Source organism: Dermacentor variabilis, chromosome 10, assembly GCF_050947875.1.
Source record: "Dermacentor variabilis isolate Ectoservices chromosome 10, ASM5094787v1, whole genome shotgun sequence".
NCBI lineage: Eukaryota > Metazoa > Arthropoda > Arachnida > Ixodida > Ixodidae > Dermacentor > Dermacentor variabilis.
In genome coordinates, this window is record NC_134577.1 from 62,165,816 (window position 1) to 62,188,201 (window position 22,386).

At 43.4% G+C, this 22,386-nt stretch overlaps 1 protein-coding gene across 1 annotated transcript in view; it reads left to right on the forward strand.

Moving 5' to 3' along the window:
* LOC142559567 (uncharacterized) overlaps window positions 1–22,386 on the forward strand; it is a 78,482-nt gene that overhangs the window by 18,426 nt on the left and 37,670 nt on the right. The window contains exon 6 of the mRNA XM_075671148.1: window positions 5,159–5,331. Coding sequence (XP_075527263.1) covers window positions 5,159–5,331 — 173 coding nt within the window. The remainder of the gene's footprint in view (window positions 1–5,158; window positions 5,332–22,386) is intronic.

Consider the following 22,386-nt stretch of genomic DNA (forward strand, 5'->3'; position numbering starts at 1 on the left):
TATCATATAGTGACCGCGGTTGGGCATTCTATTACTGATTGACCGGTCAGGTCTTGACGTCCGCGATCGAGGGCATTGGTTGCGCTATCGCGCCAAGAGTTATGGTATCTCGAAATGGATGACATATAACATTATGTTGGTCCTAAATTTTGATTAATTTTGTTAGGAAGTCGCACTTTGCTTGCGTGCTTCGCTTCAATTAGTGACTTTATGCCCTATCAATATATAAGCACTGTATTATTAACGAGCCCAAATCGTCAGTTATTTTTATGAGCGGTTTTATACTTGCGCAAGGCAAGTACAAGTATATTAAAATAGATGGAGCCTAGAATTGAGCGAGATAACGTGGTATCTGGAATAGCAACGTGAAGAGCAGAGACTAAATGGTTGCGCAGTCCGGCAGTTGATGATTCTGTTCAAAACGGTGCTGCACATATGTAATCGTGTTATGAATAACCAACACGGCCTATGAAACGTAGCGAATTACAAAATGTAAATGGATGTGCCGGATTAAAGTTTTGTTTCCCGTATCGTCACGCATCTGTGCATCCTGCAATGTCCAAGTTGGCCCAAATTATCCCTCCGAAATGTCTGATGCCTGCTACATGATAACTAAATTATGCTCATCATCAGCATACGTCGCAATTTATGTGCGGTGAAGCTTAAATGAAGTTTAGGTGAATCGTACAATCAAAAGCTATACAACTGATGGCGATGCGCACGAATGTGTTTGCTTTTATGCTGTTGAGTGTGTAAACCCATACACTGTTTAGGTTTGTTCACCTCAAAAACCAGACCTTAATCCCATGGAACTTTTTTTTATATTTGTATACAATACATCTCACAACGTATGGAAAACTTCAAAACCTAAATAATTGGGATACACAGCCTCGAACATCTACGCAACGATCTCACGAGGACAAAGGCAACTTAAATAAATTATGGGGTTTTACGTGCCAAAACCACTTTCTGATTATGAGGCACGCCCTAGTGGAGGGCTTCGGAAATTTTGACCACTTGGGGTTCTTTAACGTGCACCTAAATCTAAGTACACGGGTGTTTTCGCATTTCGCCTCCATCGAAATGCGGCCGCCGTGGCCGGGATTCGATCCCGCGACCTCGTGCTCAGCAGCCTAACACCATAGCCACTGAGCAACCACGGCGGGTGAAGGCAACTTGCACTTTTCGGTGCAAGAATGGCGATGACGCGTTTAAAGACAGAGAAGCGTGACACATGTTTATATAGATATAGGAGTTGTGTCTCTCGGTTGTCACAGTGTCATATACCTGGTTGAACATACCAACAGGATGATTCGGAGAAAGTCAAGTATATTCAAGAATCAATTAAAATGTGCTAATTCATTAAGATGTCTGCCTTCTTTAGGGATACTTATGTGCAGACATTATACGGCAATATTTTATGCAGGAATATACGTATTTTTTATTACGCAGAACAGAGGTTTGCACTGGCGCCACTTTGCCGGTTTTCATAACGAGGATATATAATACCCCGTTGCGTGGTACTTCGATGCGACGCACATTTAACGTTTGCACATAATATATGTGACTATGACGAAACTTGACTATGACGCCTTCTGGGTGATGATTACATAAATACATGATTGGAAAGAACACAGCGCAGTAACGAGGACAGTGAGATACGGAATCGACAACAAGGACTTTAACGCGACAGTAACATGTGAACGACGACACCGGCATGCTAAGTACGATAGTAGAATGACGAATATACGATGATGACTATGGTGACGGTGGCGTGACTACTTAAGTGCTGTTGCAGGGAAAGAAATTGTGCATGTACCATCGACGATAATAGCGATACAACAGAACGAACGAATGAGCAAACTAGATTACGAAAGGAGCAATGACCCAACCATTGATTGAAAGAACGATTGAACGAGAGGACTGACGGATCTCTAAACGAGCGAACGAACGAATGAACCAACCAACCAACGAAAGAATGAATAAACGAACGAACAAAGGTTTCCTGGCCGAATCCAACCACCGAGCGTTCTTCATCGATCAGCCACAAAAACGGGCGAGAGAAAAAATAAGCTATTCGCTCAGACGCTTGCAACCATAAACAGTCTAGAGCGTGCGCTGCTGCTTAAGCATCACCACCAATGGCGACGCACCCGCAGTACATGCTTACAGTTGTAACTTTTTCCTGATGCTGCAACACTTAGGCAGTCACGCCAACAATCACACATTCATCATCATGTCGTAACGGCAATATTATTCTCTCGTAACCTTGTCCTTACAATGTCGCTCTCTGATTATTGTTAGCATAGCTATAGGTTAACATTCAATAAAATAAACTAAAGTTTGAGGGGACAATGAAGTGAAAGCGGAATACGCAACAGCTTGGAACGGAATGAAACCAAAAAGCGAAAGTAGATTTCGCAGGCAAATACAACTTTCAAAGTTCATCAAAAAAAAAAAAACACGCTACCGGTAGAAAGAGATGCTCACGTCTCAATAATATTGTAGCATGGGCAAGAGTAACACGATCGTTTCTGATTTTAACAAGGTCCAATAAAAAAAACACTGGGGAAATTCTTCCTCGTAATGATAAGATCTCTCTTCAAAGATACACACGGAGTAAGCACGAGTGCGTCAAAACATAGGGTGAGTGGCCCTGAGTGACCGCTAAACGCAAAGCTGCCGAAACGCGCTTCCTCACGAGGTTACAGGACACTTTATTAAGCTATTATTTGTCATCTACATGATCACCATCACGTGGGGTTCACATGGGGTTCTTCATCGTTTGTGGTGTTTTCTTCAGAGGAAGCTTTAGGCTCGGGCCCAACTCCGACGCGGCCTATTCAAATACATGTAAAAACGCAAAAATGTTTTTATGAGATAACCCCTGGACCGATTTTAACGAAATTATTTGCATTTGAGAGAGCAAGTTAAAGTCTAGTGACTGAAGGTCGCGGAGTTTCTATTTAGGTTCTGAATTTTGTTAAAATGATTTTCGAAAATTTGAAAGCTTGAAATAAATAGAAGCACTAAGTTTACAGATTCATAGCGCTGCATAAAAACAGATATCTCGGTTGTGTAAACGGGACCCATTAGATCATTGAAAGCGGACAAATTCGATACGTCATTTTATATCTTACGTGAATTTGTTACGTTGTTTACAAGGGTTCTGCAAAAGCTATATTTTTACATCACTAAATTTTTTGAAATTCATATGTAACATATGAATTTTGTCCGCTTTAGATGTACTATTTGATTCAATTCACAGAACTGTACTATCAATTTTCGTTGCTGAGTGAGAGTTGTAAACTTGATAGTTTCGTTTTCTGAAAATTTTTCATTTTTGCCAGTTTTTAATAAAAAATTGACGACATAAATAAATAATACGAAACCAACAGCCACTAGATTTTAAGTTTTTCTTTTAAATGCAACAAACCTTGTCAAATTTCGTGCAGTGATTGCCGAGAAAAACGAATTCTCCTATTACGTGTATTTAGATGGGAGCACCCGAGCAAAGGCTTCCTCTTAAGTGTGATCCGTGCTTTGGGCGTGGTCACCACCGCACCACCGCATCTCCGACGCGTAATAAACGTCGTGATAACTGCTGCGTCACAATATATACAATGAAAACACGATCAATAGCACGCACGCTGGCCGCAGGCGCAATTTTATATCTGCCTGACGTGATTCCTGCCGTTACACCGTCTTGTTGATCGCTGTAATTGTTCCACACAAATGCGTGCTCGGGCGCGGTGGTGATGATTAAACATGCCTATATCTGTTATTTAGACCAGATGAGTGTTAGCGCTGCATTGAACAATGCATCCTTTACGCTACACCAAGTTTCAGAGCTCAAAAATTCAACCAAAGAAAACTTGGCGTTTTTCATATGCTGTAGAGTTTTCATTTGCGGATAGTTTAAGAACGAACAAATAATCTTATACTAATGGAGCTTTAGCTAAAACAACATTTGATTGTAATTTTCTTACGAATTTAAATGAGCGCTCAAAAGTAATTGGAACATGGGAGCTGCGGCCGACTCCATTCTAATGCCCAATCCCCTCGCGCAGCCTCAAAGCTGCTAGAGGGCATTTTGAAGAAAACACAATGATCATTGGCCTGCGAAGATGCGTGGCCTGATTTATTGTTTTCCGTTGAGTCTACTACAGGGCATTGTGATGCAGTTCAACCGCAGGTCTCCTGTTCTAGTTACTTTTCTTTGCACCTGTACTCCATACGGCCTGAAATACATGCCCACAAGATATTTCATTCGTTTTTTGAAGGGAAACTATACTTGGGAATTACATGGTGAACTAAATGGCAAGACATTGCCAGTTTATATGTTTTACGAAGCAACTCTGGCAAGGCACAGACGAGGCTAAATATTTACAGAAAGAATACTCACTGCAACGCGCGTGAACAAGACGCCCAATATTTCTAACATTTCCAGTGCAGGGTTAGAAAAACATATACAACCTGTTTATACGACGAATCGTTCAAATCGAACTAACATAACGAATAACTTGACCAAAAAAAGGACATATACGACAACATACAAAGGGGTTACGACAATTATACAACGTATTATACTACAGGAAAGCTAGGCAAGTAGACTAGAGAAATTTCACTGCTGGGATTCTGGAAGGATAAATGTACCCACTGACGCGGTGCGCACGAAATAGCAAAACGAGGCCATCGCTTGCTGATAACTGAAAGTTCATTGGATGGCAGCGTCACATACTCGATGTGAACAACGGAGATGCTTTCATGCTGTTTCCCGATTTCTTTTGTCAGAAATCGCACCGTCTGCAATTTTCTTCCTCCCCTGTTATTATGCACTGCTTCCCTGGATAAGTTGAAGAATACCTAATTCGCAATTTTCGGTACTGGCAACCTCATTTAGTTGGGCTTGTGGACTGCATTAGTTAAATTTACTTTATGAATTCCTTTATATAAGCAAATATTGCAATAAAATTTCATAGCGCCGTGTTCACACTTCCTTGATAAGAATTACAAGCATTGGCGTACTCCAGTTTATTGTGCGTGAAATAACCTTGTAGGCCATTACTTTGGCAGTGTCGAAAGCAATTGAAAAACTACCCCCCCCCCAACACGTCATGTGATCGATACGCTTACCTTGCTGGTTTGACTATCGCAGTGGGTCCCCTGCTGCCTCTCCCTCTCGGCCCGCTGATGAGGCACGAAAGGCCAGCGTCATGTTTACCCGACAGATGGATGCAGGACTCGAACACGTTGATCTCGCGCAGTTCGTTGTCGGCTCCAATGAAAAAGAAGACAACGGGCAAGCATGTGAGACGCACGGCAAATGGGGTGAGTAGAAGAAACCTTGACCCATTCCGTACAGCATCAGGAACCCAGCTTGGCGCAGAGCCAGGGAGGTTTTCAATCGCACACTTGAACAGACCTGCTGGGATCGCCTCCGAAAGTGATCACCACAGAAGTGGTCTCGCCAGATGTCGCTTTCGAACCACTGGCTGCCCGCGCCTCGATGATAGTTATTCACCTATGTAGTTCCATATACAGCAGCGCCAGGTGATACGCAAAGGAAAAGGCTGTGGTGATATATGGCAAGACATTAATAGGCTGATGGCCAGTAAATTATGGACAGTAACAGAAGAGGCACACGAACAAAGCGCCGACTTCCAACATATGAACCATTCTGGAAAAGGCGAGTGTAATTAATGTGCCTCATCAGAGGGAACAAGCAAAACGAAATAACCGAAATTTCAGGTTGTGCAGAAGGGCCTAGGAGATCCACTCTATGATACCGTAATTCTCCACGTGAAAGCACAAGCTGCGCCATGCGTCACTAACGCATGACAAACGCATCCGCGGTATGTTTTTTACCTCTTCTCCATCGTCTGAATTTATTCACATGAATATGCAAAATTTCAGTTTCCTTTATGATTCGGAGATTCCGGTAAGCCCGAGAACTGTACGCCGACAATATATTCTAACATTTGGCCATGGACATTTGCTTAACGCAGCATGCTTGCCTACGTCATCTCTGAAGACTGATTGTTCAATGTAATAGTTTGCACATGTGCCCGTGCCCTGTATGAACTGCGGGGATTGAGATGAGTTTTGCTGGAAGGATCGATTCTTCGTTATAACCCTACCACAATTTTGCAGCAGCAATTATCACATGTATATCATTGTTCTGTTCACAGTTTCGATAACATAGATTTTCATGTTACCGGTAAGGCGGGATCTCTAAGGTAAGTCTCAGTTGACAACATGCAAGAGTAAGGCTTAATATTATAGTATCATAAGCATAAAGTAATGTTGAATTGCCTAGCAAGAAAATGTTCATTCGCGATTAGTAGTCGAAAATCGGAGAGACAAAACGCATATCGAGGCTAATCAGTCAATGGCCGCCGTGATCAGGGAAACAACATTTGCAATAAATTAACATCGGCTGGAACGTACCCAGCACGCATTAGGCCATATTGACTGGCAGCTTAGTCGTATCTTTGAAATGTTTGCAATCATTGTTTTCGGCAGCTGCTAACATACTGAACAGAAACATTGGGATGAAAAAAGAACAGTCAGATGAAAAACGTTAGACCTCTCGGTCAGGGACAGAAAGACAACGGACTGATTTCTTGGAGCTAGCCGTTATTCTAGTAGACATTAAGAGAGAAGGATGGAGCGAGCGGGCCTTGCAATGCGTAGGACAGTTACCCACTGGTTTGGAAGTGTTTCCGAGGACGGCAGACAATTAGGAATAGTATGATATGAAAAAAAAGGAAGTTGGCAGGAGAAAGCTAGAATGAGCTGGTGCAAGACAAGAAATTATTTTAACTTGCTGGGAGATGACATAAACAGGCTGCTGGCGATGTTGATGACGGCTTTATTTTTCTCTCAAGGTTAGCCTTGTTTTTCATTGCCTAACTTCTTGCGGTCACGTTCGCTGATAGACTCAATAAAATTCACTTAGCAACCAGACGAACAAACGCGGTGAGTTTGGAGAATAACCTACAAAATTACGCTACAAATAATCGAGAGGGTACGACATAGCAGACAGCGGAGTGGTTTGTTAGAGCTAGGCGTTATTCTAATTGATATTAAGAGTAGAAGAGGGAGCTGGGTAGGCCATCTAATGCGTAGGGCAGTTAAACGCTAGTTTGGAAGAGCTTGCGAGGATGGTAAGCGATTAGGTATGGTATGCTATGAAAATTAGGAAGTTTGCAGGCGTAAGATAGAATCAGCTGGTGCCAGACAAAAGGTTGTTGGAAATTGCTGGCAGATGACATAAACAGGCTGCTGGTGATGACGATGGCGGCTTTATTTTTCCTTTCAGGTTAGCTTTGTTTTTCATTGCTTAACTCTTTACCCTCACGATCCCTGATATACGCAATAAAATGCAATAGACAAGCACACGAACAAACCCGGCGAGATTGGACAATAACTTACAAAATTACGCTACAAATACTCGAGAGGACAGGACATAGGAGACAGCCGAGTGGTTTGTTAGAGCTAGGCGTTATTCTAGTTGACATGAAGAGCAAAAGAGGGAGCTGGGCAGGCCATCTAATACGTAGGGCAGTTAAAGACTGGTCTGGAAGAGCTTCCGAGGATGCCAGGTAATTAGGCATGATACGGTACGAAAATTACGAAGTTGGCAGGCGAAAGATAGAATAAGCTGGTGCAAGACAAAAGGTTGATGGAAATTGATGGGAGATGACATAAACAGGCTGCTGGTGATGACGACGACGGTTTTATTTTTCCCTTCAGGTTAGCATTGTTTTTCATTGCTTAACTCTTTACCATCACGATCCATGATATACGCAATTAAATGCAATAGACAAGCAGACGAACAAACGCGGTGAGTTTGGACAAAAACCTACAAAATTACGCTACACATACTCGAGAGGACAGGACATAGGAGACAGTCGAGCGGTTTGTTATAGCTAGGCGTTTTTCTAGTTGACATTAAGAGTAAAAGAGGGAGCTGGGCAGGCAATCTAATGCGTAGGGCAGTTAAAGGCTGCTTTGGAAGAGCTTCCGAGGATGGCAGGCAATTAGGCATGGTATGGTATGAAAATTACGAAGTTGGCAGACGAAAAATAGAATCAGCTGGTGCAAGACAAAAGGTTGTTGGCAATTGATGGGAGATGACATAAACAGGCTGCTGGTGATGACGACGACGGTTTTATTTTTCCCTTCAGGTTAGCTTTGTTTTTCATTGCTTAACTCTTTACCGTCACGATCCCTGATATACGCAATTAAATGCAATGGACAAGCAGACGAACAAACGCGGTGAGTTTGGACAATAACCTACAAAATTACGCTACACATACTCGAGAGGACAGGACATAGGAGACAGTCGAGTGGTATGTTATAGCTAGGCGTTTTTCTAGTTGACATTAAGAGTAAAAGAGGGAGCTGGGCAGGCCATCTAATGCGTAGGGCAGTTAAAGGCTGGTTTGGAAGAGCTTCCGAGGATGGCAGGAAATTAGGCATGATATGGTACGAAAATTACGAAGTTGGCAGGCGTAAGATATAATCAGCTGGTGAAAGACAAAAGGTTGTTGGAAAGTGATGTGAGATGACATGAACTGGCTGCTGGTGATGACGACGACGGTTTTATTTTTCCCTTCAGTTCAGCTTTGTTTTTCATTGCTTAACTCTTTACCGTCGCGATTCCTGATATAGGTAATTAAATGCAATAGGCAAGCAGACAACAAACGCTGTGAGTTTGGAGAATAACCTACAAAATTATACTGCAAATACTCGAGAGGACAGGACATAGGAGACAGCCCAGTGGTTTGTTAGAGCTAGGCGTTATTCTAGTTGACATTAAGAGTAAAACAGGGAGCTTGGCAGGCCATCTAATGCCTAGGGCAGTTAAAGGCTGGTTTGGAAGGGCTTCCGAGGATGGCAGGCAATTAGGCATGGTATCGCATGAAAATTAAGAAGTTGGCAGGCGAAAGACAGAATCAGCTGGTGCAAGACAAAAGGTTATTGGAAATAGATGGGAGATGACATAAACAGGCTGCTGGTGATGACGACGACGGTTTTATTTTTCCCTTCAGGTTAGCTTTGTTTTTTATTGCTTAACTCTTTACCGTCACGATCCCTGATATACGCAATTAAATGCAATAGCCAATCATACGAAGAAACGCGGTGAGATTGGACAATAACCTACAAAATTACGCTACAAATACTCGAGAGGACAGGACATAGGAGATAGCCGAGTGGTTTGTTAGAGCTAGGCGTTATTCTAGTTGACATTAAGAGTAAAACAGGGAGCTGGGCAGGCCATCTAATGCCTAGGGCAGTTAAAGGCTGGTTTGGAAGAGCTTCCGAGGATGGCAGGCAATTAGGCATGATATGGTACGAAAATTACGAAGTTGGCAGGCGTAAGATAGAATAAGCTTGTGCAAGACAAAAGGTTGTTGGAAATTGATGGGAGACGACATAAACAGGCTACTGGTGATGACGACGACGGTATTATTTTTCCCTTCAGGTTAGCTTTGTTTTTCATTGCTTAACTCTTTACCGACACAATTCCTGATATACGCAATAATATGCATTAGGCAAGCAGACGAACAAACGCGGTGAGTTTCGACAATAACCTACAAAGTTATGCTGCAAATACTCCAGAGGACCGGACATAGGAAACAGCCCAGTGGTTTGTTAGAGCTAGGCGTTATTCTAGTTGACATTAAGAGTAAAAGAGGGAGCTGGGCAGGCCTTCTAATGCGTAGGGCAGTTTAAGGCTGGTTTGGAAGAGCTTCCGAGGATGCCAGCCAATTATGCATGGTATAGTATGAAAATTACGAAGTTGGCAGGCGAAAGATAGAATCAGCTGGTGCAAGACAAAAGGTTGTTGGAAATTGATGGGAGATAACATAAACAGGCTGCTGGTGATGACGAGGACGGTTTTATTTTTCCCTTCAGGTTAGCTTTCTTTTTATTGCTTAACTCTTTACCGTCACGATTCCTGATATACGTAATTAAATGCAATTGGCAAGCAGACGAACAAACGCGGTGAGTTTGGAGAATAACCTACAAAGTTATGCTGTAAATACTCGAGAGGACAGGACATAGGAGACCGCCGAGTGGTTTGTTAGAGCAAGGCGTTATTCTTGTCGACATTAAGAGCAAAAGAGAGAGCTGGGCAGGCCATCTAATGCGTAGGGCAATTAAATGCTGGCTTGGAAGAGCTTCCGAGGATGCCAGGCAATTAGGCATGGTATGGTATGAAAATTAGGAAGTTTGCAGGCGTAGGATAGAATCAGCTGGTGCCAGACAAAAGGTTGTTGGAAATTGCTGGCAGATGACATAAGCAGGCTGCTGGTGATGAAGATGACGGTTTTATTTTTCCCTTAGGTTAGCTTTGTTTTTCATTGCTTAACTCTTTACCGTCACGATTCCTGATATAGGTAATTAAATGCAATAGGCAAGCAGACAACAAACGCTGTGAGTTTGGAGAATAACCTACAAAATTATGCTGCAAATACTCGAGAGGACAGGACATAGGAGACAGTCGAGTGGTATGTTATAGCTAGGCGTTTTTCTAGTTGACATTAAGAGTAAAAGAGGGAGCTGGGCAGGCCATCTAATGCGTAGGGCAGTTAAAGGCTATTTTGGAAGAGCTTCCGAGGATGCCAGGCAATTAGGCATGATATGGTACGAAAATTACGAAGTTGGCAGGCGTAAGATATAATCAGCTGGTGAAAGACAAAAGGTTGTTGGAAAGTGATGTGAGATGACATGAACTGGCTGCTAGTGATGACGACGACGGTTTTATTTTTCCCTTCAGGTCAGCTTTGTTTTTCATTGCTTAACTCTTTACCGTCACGATTCCTGATATAGGTAATTAAATGCAATAGGCAAGCAGACAACAAACGCTGTGAGTTTGGAGAATAACCTACAAAATTATGCTGCAAATACTCGAGAGGACAGGACGTAGGAGACAGTCCAGTGGTTTGTTAGAGCTAGGCGTTATTCTAGTTGACATTAAGAGTAAAACAGGGAGCTTGGCAGGCCATCTAATGCCTAGGGCAGTGAAAGGCTGGTTTGTAAGAGCTTCCGAGGATGGCAGGCGATTAGGCATGATATGGTACGAAAATTACGAAGTTGGCAGGCGTAAGATAGAATAAGCTGGTGCAAGACAAAAGGTTGTTGGAAATTGATGGGAGATGACATAAACAGGCTACTGGTGATGACGACGACGGTATTATTTTTTTCTTCAGGTTAGCTTTTTTTTCATTGCTTAACTCTTTACCGTCACAATTCCTGATATACGCAATAATATGCATTAGGCAAGCAGACGAACAAACGCGGTGAGTTTCGACAATAACCTACAAAGTTATGCTGCAAATACTCCAGAGGACCGGACATAGGAAACATCCCAGTGGTTTGTTAGAGCTAGGGGTTATTCTAGTTGACATTAAGAGTAAAAGAGGGAGCTGGGCAGGCCATCTAATGCGTGGGGCAGAGAAAGGCTGGTTTGGAAGAGCTTCCGAGGATGGCCGGCAATTAGGCATGGTATGGTATGAAAATTAAGAAGTTGGCAGGCGAAAGATAGAATCAGCTGGTGCAAGACAAAAGGTTATTGGAAATTGATGGGAGATGACATAAACAGGCTGCTGGTGATGACGACGACGCTTTTATTTTTCCCTTCAGGTCAGCTTTGTTTTTCATTGCTTAACTCTTTACCGTCGCGATTCCTGATATACGTAATTAAATGCAATTGGCAAACAGCCGAACAAACGCGGTGAGTTTGGAGAATAACCAACAAAGTTATGCTGCAAATACTCGAGAGGACAGGACATAGGAGACCGCCGAGTGGTTTGTTAGAGCTAGGCGTTATTCTAGTTGACATTAAGAGTAAAGGAGGTTGCTGGGAAGGCCATCTAATGCGTAGGGCAGTTAAAGGCTGGTTTGGAAGAGCTTCCCAGAATGTGAGGCAATTAGGCATGGTATGGTATGAAAATAACGAAGTTGACAGGCGAAAGATGGAATCAGCTGGTGCAAGACAAAAGGTTGTTGGAAATTGATGGGAGATGACATAAACAGGCTGCTGGTGATGACGACGACGGTTTTATTTTTCCCTTCAGGTTAGCTTTGTTTTTCATTGCTTAACTCTTTACCGTCACGATCCCTGATATAGGCAATTAAATGCAATAGGCAGCAGACGAACAAACGCGGTGAGTTTGGACAGTAACCTACAAAGTTATGCTGCAGATGCTCCAGAGGACCGGACATAGGAGACAGCCCAGTGGTTTGTTATAGCTAGGCGTTATTCTAGTTGACATTAAGAGTAAAAGAGAGAGCTGGGCAGACCATCTAATGCGTAGGGCAGTTAAAGGCTGGTTTGGAAGAGCTTCCGAGGATGGCAGGCAATTAGGCATGATATGGTACGAGAATCACGAAGTTGGCAGGCGTAAGATATAATCAGCTGGTGAAAGACAAAAGGTTGTTGGAAAGTGATGTGAGATGACATGAACAGGCTACAGGTGATGACGACGATGGTATTATTTTTCCCTTCAGGTTAGCTTTGTTTTTCATTGCTTAACTCTTTACCGTCACAATTCCTGATATACGCAATAATATGCATTAGGCAAGCAGACGAACAAACGCGGTGAGTTTCGACAATAACCTACAAAGTTATGCTGCAAATACTCCAGAGGACCGGACATAGGAAACAGCCCAGTGGTTTGTTAGAGCTAGGCGTTATTCTAGTTGACATTAAGAGTAAAAGAGGGAGCTGGGAAGGCCATCTAATGCGTAGGGCAGTTAAAGGCTGGTTTGGAAGAGCTTCCGAGGATGCCAGGCAATTAGGCATGGTATAGTATGAAAATTACGATGTTGGCAGGCGAAAGACAGAATCAGCTGATGCAAGACAAAACGTCTTTGGAAATTGATGGGAGATGACATAAACAGGCTGCTGGTGATGACGACGACGGTTTTATTTTTCCCTTCAGGTTAGCTTTGTTTTTCATTGCTTAACTCTTCACCGTCACGATGCCTGATATACGCAATTAAATGCAATAGGCAAGCAGACGAACAGACGCGGTGAGTTTGAACAATAACCTACAAAATTACGCTACAAATACTCGAGAGGACAGGTCATAGGAGACAGCCGAGTGGTTTGTAAGAGCTAGGCGTTATTCTAGTTGACGTTAAGAGTAAAAGAGGGAGCTGGGCAGGCCATCTAATGCGTAGGGCAGTTAAAGGCTGGTTTGGAAGAGCTTCCGAGGATGGCAAGCGATTAGGCATGGTATGGTATTAAAATTACGAAGTTGGGAGATGAAAAATAGAATCAGCTGGTGCAATCCAAAAGGTTGTTGGAAATTGGTGGGAGATGACATAAACAGGCTGCTGGTGATGACGACGACGCTTTTATTTTTCCCTTCAGGTCAGCTTTCTTTTCATTGCTTACCCCTTCACTGTCACGATTCCTGATATACTCAAATAAATGCAATAGGCAAGCAGACGAAGAAACGCGGTGAGATTGGAGAATAACCTACAAAATTACGCTACAAATAGTCGAGAGGACAGGACATAGGAGACAGCCGAGTGGTTTGTTAGAGCTAGGCGTTATTCCAGTTGACATTAAGTGTAAAAGAGGGAGCTGGGCAGGCCTTCTAATGCGTAGGGCAGTTAAAGGCTGGTTTGGAAGAGCTTCCGAAGATGCCAGGCAATTAGGCACGATATGGTACGAAAATTACGAAGTTGGCAGGCGAAAGATAGAATAAGCTGGTGAAAGACAAAAGGTTGTTGGAAAGTGATGGGAGATGACATGAATTGGCTGCTGGTGATGACGATGGCGGTTTTATTTTTCCCTTCAGGTTAGCTTTGTTTTTCATTGCTTAACTCTTTACCGTCACCATTCCTGATATACGCAATGAAATGCATTAGGCAAGCAGACGAACAAACGCGGTGAGTTTGGCAATAACCTACAAAATTATGCTGCAAATACTCGAGAGGACCGGACATAGGAGACAGCCCAGTGGTTTGTTAGAGCTAAGCGTTATTCTAGTTGAAATTAAGAGTAAAAGAGGGTGCTGGGCAGGCCATCTAATGCGTAGGGCAGTTAAAAGCTGGTTTGGAAGAGCTTCCGAGGATGCCAGACAATTAGGCATGATGTGGTACGAAAATTACGAAGTTGGCAGGCGTAAGATATAATCAGCTGGTGAAAGACAAAAGGTTGTTGGAAAGTGATGTGAGATGACATGAACTCGCTACTGGTGATGACGATGGCGGTTTTATTTTTCCCTTCAGACTAGCTTTGTTTTTCATTGCTTAACTCTTTACCGCGACGATCCCTGATTTACTCAATTAAATGCAATTGGCAAGCAGACGAACAAAGGCGGTGAGTTTGGACAATAACCTGCAAAATTACGCTACAAATACTCGAGAGGACAGGACATAGGAGACAGCCGAGTGGTTTGTTAGAGCTAGGCGTTATTCCAGTTGACATTAAGAGTAAAAGAGTGAGCTGGGCAGGCCATCTAATGCGTAGGGCAGTTAAAGGCTGGTTTGGAAGAGCTTCCAAGGATGGCAGGCAATTAGGCATGGTATAGTATGAAAATTACGAAGTTGGCAGGCGAAAGAGTGAATAAGCTGGTGCAAGACAAAAGGTTGTTGGAAAGTGATGTGAGATGACATGAACTGGCTGCAGGTGATGACGATGGCGGTTTTATTTTTACTTCAGGTTAGCTTTGTTTTTCATTGCTTAACTCTTTACCGTCACGATCCCTGATATACGATATTAAATGCAATAGGCAAGCAGACGAACAAACGCGGTGAGTTTGGACAATAACCTACAAAATTACGCTACAAATACTCGAGAGGACAGTACATAGCAGACAGCCGAGTGGTTTGTTAGAGATAGGCGTTATTCTAGTTGACATTAGAGTAAAAGAGGGAGCTGGACGGGCCATCTAATGCGTAGGGCAGAGAAAGGCTGGTTTGGAAGAGCTTCCGAGGATGGCAGGCAATTAGGCATGGTATAGTATGAAAATTACGAAGTTGGCAGGCGAAAGATAGAATAAGCTGGTGAAAGACAAAAGGTTGTTGGAAAGTGATGGGAGATGACATGAACTGGCTGCTGGTGATGACGATGGCGGTTTTATTTTTCCCTTCAGGTTAGCTTTGTTTTTCATTGCTTAACTCTTTACCGTCACCATTCCTGATATACGCAATAAAATGCATTAGGCAAGCAGACGAACAAACGCGGTGAGTTTGGACAATAACCTACAAAATTATGCTGCAAATACTCGAGAGGACCGGACATAGGAGACAGCCCAGTGGTTTTTTAGAGCTAAGCGTTATTCTAGTTGAAATTAAGAGTGAAAGAGGGAGCTGGGCAGGCCATCTAATGCGTAGGGCAGTTAAAGGCGGGTTTGGTAGAGCATCCGAGGATGGCAGGCAATTAGGCATGATATGGTACGAAAATTACGAAGTTGGCAGCCGTAAGATATAATCAGCTGGTGAAAGACAAAAGGTTGTTGGAAAGTGATGGGAGATGACATGAACTGGCTGCTGGTGATGACGATGGCGGTTTTATTTTTCCCTTCAGGTTAGCTTTGTTTTTCATTGCTCATCTTTTTACGGTCACGCTCGCCGATAGATGCAATGAAATGCAATAGGCAAGCAGACGAAGAAACATGGTGAGATTGGACAATCACCTACAAAATTACGCTACAAATACTCGAGAGGACAGGACATAGGAGACAGCCGAGTGTTTTGTTAGAGCTAGGCGTTATTCCAGTTGACATTAAGAGTAAAAGAGGGAGCTGGGCAGGCCATCTAATGCGTAGGGCAGTTAAAGGCTGGTTTGGAAGAGCTTCCGAGGATGGCAGGCAGTTAGGCATGGTATGCTATGAAAATTAGGAAGTTTGCAGGCGTAAGATAGAATCAGCTGGTGCCAGACAAAAGGTTGTTGGAAATTGCTGGCAGATGACATAAACAGGCTGCTGGTGATGACGATGGCGGCTTTATTTTTCCCTTCAGGTCAGCTTTCTTTTCATTGCTTACCCCTTCACCGTCACGATTCCTGATATACTCAAATAAATGCAATAGGCAAGCAGACGAAGAAACGCGGTGAGATTGGAGAATAACCTACAATATTACGCTACAAATACTCGAGAGGACAGGACATAGGAGACAGCCGAGTGGTTTGTTAGAGCTAGGCGTTATTCCAGTTGACATTAAGAGTAAAAGAGGGAGCTGGGCAGGCCTTCTAATGCGTAGGGCAGTTTAAGGCTGGTTTGGAAGAGCTTCCGAGGATGCCAGCCAATTATGCATGGTATAGTATGAAAATTACGAAGTTGGCAGGCGAAAGATAGAATCAGCTGGTGCAAGACAAAAGGTTGTTGGAAATTGATGGGAGATGACATAAACAGGCTGCTGGTGATGACGACGACGGTTTTATTTTTCCCTTCAGGTTAGCTTTGTTTTTCATTGCTTAACTCTTTACCGTCACGATTCCTGATATACGTAATTAAATGCAATTGGCAAGCAGACGAACAAACGCGGTGAGTTTGGAAAATAACCTACAAAGTTATGCTGCAAATACTCGAGAGGACAGGACATAGGAGACCGCCGAGTGGTTTGTTAGAGCTAGGCGTTATTCTAGTTGACGTTAAGAGTAAAGGAGGTTGCTGGGCAGGCCATCTAATGCGTAGGGCAGTTAAAGGCTGGTTTGGAAGAGCTTCCGAGGATGCCAGGCAATTAGGCATGGTATGGTACGAAAATTACGAAGTTGGCAGGCGAAAGAATCAGCTGGTGCAAAACAAAAGGTTGTTGGAAATTGATGGGAGATGACATAAACAGGCTGCTGGTGATGACGATGACGGTTTTATTCTTCCCTTAGGTTAGCTTTGTTTTTCATTGCTTAACTCTTCCCCGTCACGATCCCTGATATACGCAATGAAATGCAATAGGCAAGCACACGAACAAACGCGGTGAGTTTGGATAATATCCTACAATATTACGCTACGAATACTCGAGAGGATAGGACATAGGAGACAGCCGAGTGGTTTGTTAGAGCTAGGCGTTATTCCAGTTGACATTAAGAGTAAAAGAGGAAGCTGGGCAGGCCATCTAATGCGTAGGGCAGTCAAAGGCTGGTTTGGGAGATCTTCCGAGGATTCCAGGCAATTATGCATGGTATAGTATGAAAATTACGAAGTTGGCAGGCGAAAGATAGAATAAGCTGGTGAAAGACAAAAGGTTGTTGGAAAGTGATGCGAGATGACATGAACTGGTTGCTGGTGATGACGATGGCGGTTTTATTTTTCCCTTCAGGTTAGCTTTGTTTTTCATTGCTTAACTCTTTACCATCACGATCCCTGATATACGCAATTAAATGCAATAGACAAGCAGACGAACAAACGCGGTGAGTTTGGACAAAAACCTACAAAATTACGCTACACATACTCGAGAGGACAGGACATAGGAGACAGTCGAGCGGTTTGTTATAGCTAGGCGTTTTTCTAGTTGACATTAAGAGTAAAAGAGGGAGCTGGGCAGGCAATCCAATGGGTAAGCAGTTAAAGGCTGCTTTGGAAGAGCTTCCGAGGATGGCAGGCAATTAGGCATGGTATGGTATGAAAATTACGAAGTTGGCAGACGAAAAATAGAATCAGCTGGTGCAAGACAAAAGGTTGTTGGCAATTGATGGGAGATGACATAAACAGGCTGCTGGTGATGACGACGACGGTTTTATTTTTCCCTTCAGGTTAGCTTTGTTTTTCATTGCTTAACTCTTTACCGTCACGATCCCTGATATACGCAATTAAATGCAATGGACAAGCAGACGAACAAACGCGGTGAGTTGGGACAATAACCTACAAAATTACGCTACACATACTCGAGAGGACAGGGCATAGGAGACAGTCGAGTGGTATGTTATAGCTAGGCGTTTTTCTAGTTGACATTAAGAGTAAAAGAGGGAGCTGGGCAGGCCATCTAATGCGTAGGGCAGTTAAAGGCTGGTTTGGTAGAGCTTCCGAGGATGGCAGGCAATTAGGCATGATATGGTACGAAAATTACGAAGTTGGCAGGCGCAAGATATAATCAGCTGGTGAAAGACAAAAGGTTGTTGGAAAGTGATGTGAGATGACATGAACTGGCTGCTGGTGATGACGACGACGGTTTTATTTTTCCCTTCAGGTCAGCTTTGTTTTTCATTGCTTAACTCTTTACCGTCACCGTTCCTGATATACGCAATAAAATGCATTAGGCAAGCAGACGAACAAACGCGGTGAGTTTGGACAATAACCAACAAAGTTATGCTGCAAATACTCGAGAGGACAGGACATAGGAGACCGCCGAGTGGTTTGTTAGAGCTAGGCGTTATTCTAGTTGGCATTAAGAGTAAAGGAGGTTGCTGGGTAGGCCATCTAATGCGTAGGGCAGTTAAAGGCTGGTTTGGAAGAGCTTCCCAGAATGTGAGGCAATTAGGCATGGTATGGTATGAAAATAACGAAGTTGGCAGGCGAAAGATGGAATCAGCTGGTGCAAGACAAAAGGTTGTTGGAAATTGATGGGAGATGACATAAACAGGCTGCTGGTGATGACGACGACGGTTTTATTTTTCCCTTCAGGTTAGCTTTGTTTTTCATTGCTTAACTCTTTACCGTCACGATCCCTGATATACGCAATTGAATGCAATGGACAAGCAGACGAACAAACGCGGTGAGTTTGGACAATAAGCTACAAAATTACGCTACAAACACTCGAGAGGACAGGACATAGGAGACAGTCGAGTGGTTTGTTAGAGCTAGGCGTTATTCTAGTTGACATTAAGAGTAAAAGAGAGAGTTGGGCAGGCCATCTAATGCGTAGGGCAGTTAAAGGCTGGTTTGGAAGAGTTCTGAGGATGGCAAGCAATTAGGCATGGTATGGTATGAAAATTAAGAAGTTGGCAGGCGAAAGATAAAATCAGCTGGTGCAAGACAAAAGGTTATTGGAAATTGATGGGAGATGACATAAACAGGCTGCTGGTGATGACGACGACGGTTTTATTTTTCCCTTCAGGTTAGCTTTGTTTTTCATTGCTTAACTCTTTACCGTCACAATTCCTGATATACGCAATAAAATGCATTAGGCAAGCAGACGAACAAACGTGGTGAGTTTGGACAATACCCTACAAAGTTATGCTGCAAATACTCCAGAGGACCGGACATAGGAGACAGCCCAGTGGTTTGTTAGACCTAGGCGTTATTCTAGTTGACATTAAGAGTAAAACAGGGAGCTGGGCAGGCCATCTAATGGGTAGGGCAGTTAAAGGCTGGTTTGGAAGAGCTTCCGAGGATGCCAGGCAATAAGGCATGGTATAGTATGAAAAGTAAGAAGTTGGCAGGCGAAAGATAGAATAAGCTGGAGCAAGACAAAAGGTTGTTGGAAATTGATGGGAGATGACATAAACAGGCTGCTGGTGATGGCGACGACGGTTTTATTTTTCCCTTCAGGTTAGCTTTGTTTTTCATTGCTTAACTCTTTACCGTCACAATTCCTGATATACGCAATAAAATGCATTAGGCAAGCAGACGGACAAACGCGGTGAGTTCGGACAATAACCTACAAAGTTATGCTGCAAATACTCCAGAGGACTAGACATACGAGACAGCCCAGTGGTTTGTTAAAGATAGGCGTTATTCTAGTTGACATTAGAGTAAAAGAGGGAGCTGGGCGGGCCATCTAATGCGTAGGGCAGAGAAAGGCTGGTTTGGAAGAGCTTCCGAGGATGGCAGGCAATTAGGCATGGTATAGTATGAAAATTACGAAGTTGGCAGGCGAAAGATAGAATAAGCTGGTGCAAGACAAAAGGTTGTTGGAAATTGATGGGAGATGACGTGAACTAGCTGCTGGTGATGACGAAGGCGGTTTTATTTTTCCCTTCAGGTTAGCTTTGTTTTTCATTGCTTAACTCTTTACCTTCACGATCCCTGATATACGCAATTAAATGCAATGGACAAGCAGACGAACAAACGCGGTGAGTTTGGACAATAAGCTACAAAATTACGCTACAAACACTCGAGAGGACAGGACATAGGAGACAGTCGAGTGGTTTGTTAGAGCTAGGCGTTATTCTAGTTGACATTAAGAGTAAAAGAGAGAGTTGGGCAGGCCATCTAATGCGTAGGGCAGTTAAAGGCTGGTTTGGAAGAGTTCTGAGGATGGCAGGCAATTAGGCATGGTATGGTATGAAAATTAAGAAGTTGGCAGGCGAAAGATAAAATCAGCTGGTGCAAGACAAAAGGTTATTGGAAATTGATGGGAGATGACATAAACAGGCTGCTGGTGATGACGACGACGGTTTTATTTTTCCCTTTAGGCTAGCTTTGTTTTTCATTGCTTAACTCTTTACCGTCACGATTCCCGATATACGCAAATAAATGCAATAGGCAAGCAGACGAACAAACGCGGTGAGTTGGGACAGTAACCTACAAAATTATGCTGCAAATACTCGAGAGAACAGGACATAGGAGACAGCCCAGTGGTTTGTTAGACCTAGGCGTTATTCTAGTTGACATTAAGAGTAAAAGAGGGAGCTGGGCAGGTCATCTAATGCGTAGGGCAGTTAAAGGCTGGTTTGGAAGACCTTCCGAGGATCCCAGGCAATTAGGCATGGTAAAGTATGAAAATTACGCAGTTGGCAGGCGAAAGATAGAATCAGCTGGTACAAGACAAAAGGTTGTTGGAAATTGATGGGAGATGACATGAACTGGCTTGTGGTGATGACGATGGCGGTTTTATTTTTCTCTTCAGGTTAGCTTTGGTTTTCACTGCTTGACTCTTTACCGTCACGATCCCGGATATACGCAATTAAATGCAATAGGCAAGCAGACGAACAAACGCGGTGAGTTTGGACAATAACCTACAAATTTACGCTACAAATACTCGAGAGGACCGGACATAGGAGACAGCCCAGTGGTTTGTTAGAGCTAGGCGTTATTCCAGTTGACATTAAGAGTAAAAGAAGGAGCTGGGCCGGCCACCTAATGCGTAGGGCAGTTAAAGGCTGGTTTGGAAGAGCTTCCGAGGATGGCAGGCAATCAGGCATGGTATGGTATGAAAATTAGGAAGTTCGCAGGCGACAGATAGAATCAGCTGGTGCAAGACAAAAGGTTATTGGAAATTGACGGGAGATGACATAAACAGGCTGCTGGTGATGACGACGACGGTTTTATTTTTCCCTTCAGGTCAGCTTTGTTTTTCATTGCTGAACTCTTTACCGTCACGATTCCTGATATACGTAATTAAATGCAATAGGCAAGCAGACGAACAAACGCGGTGAGTTTGGAGAATAACCTACAAACTTATGCTGCAAATACTCGAGAGGACAGGACATAGGAGACAGCCGAGTGGTTTGTTAGACCTAGGCGTTATTCTAGTTGACATTAAGAGTAACAGAGGGAGCTGGGCAGGCCATCTAATGCGTAGGGCAGTTAAAGGCTGGTTTGGAAGTCCTTCCCAGGATCCCAGGCAATTAGGCATGGTAAAGTATGAAAATTACGCAGTTGGCAGGCGAAAGATAGAATAAGCTGGTGCAAGACAAAAGGTTGTTGGAAATTGACGGGAGATGACATGAACTGGCTGCTGGTGATGACGATGGCGGTTTTATTTTTCCCTTCAGGTTAGCTTTGTTTTTCATTGCTTAACTCTTTACCGTCACGATCCCTGATATGCGCAATTAAATGCAATAGGCAAGCAGACGAACAAACGCGGTGAGTTGGGACAGTAACCTACAAACTTATGCTGCAAATACTCGAGAGGACAGGACATAGGAGACAGCCGAGTAGTTTGTTAGACCTAGGCGTTATTCTAGTTGACATTAAGAGTAAAGGAGGTTGATGGCCAGGCCATCAAATGCGTAGGGCAGTTAAAGGCTGGTTTGGAAGAGCTTCCGAGGATGCCAGGCAACTAGGCATGGTATGGTATGAAAATTTCGAAGTTGGCAGGCGAAAGAATCAGCTGGTGCAAGACAAGAGGTTGTTGGAAATTGATGGGAGATGACATAAACAGGCTGCTGGTGATGACGACGACGCTTTTATTTTTCCCTTTAGGCTAGCTTTGTTTTTCATTGCTTAACTCTTTACCGTCACGATCCCTCATATACGCAATTAAATGCAATGGACAAGCAGACGAACAAACGCGGTGAGTTTGGACAATAACCTACAAAATTACGCTACTAATACTCGAGAGGACAGGACATAGGAGACAGCCGAGTGGTTTGTTAGAGCTAGGCGTTATTCTAGTTGACATTAAGAGTAAAGGAGGTTGATGGGCAGGCCATCTAATGCGTAGGGCAGGTAAAGGCTGGTTTGGAAGAGCTTCCGAGGATGCCAGGCAATTAGGCATGGTATGGTATGAAAATTACGAAGTTGGCCGGCGAAA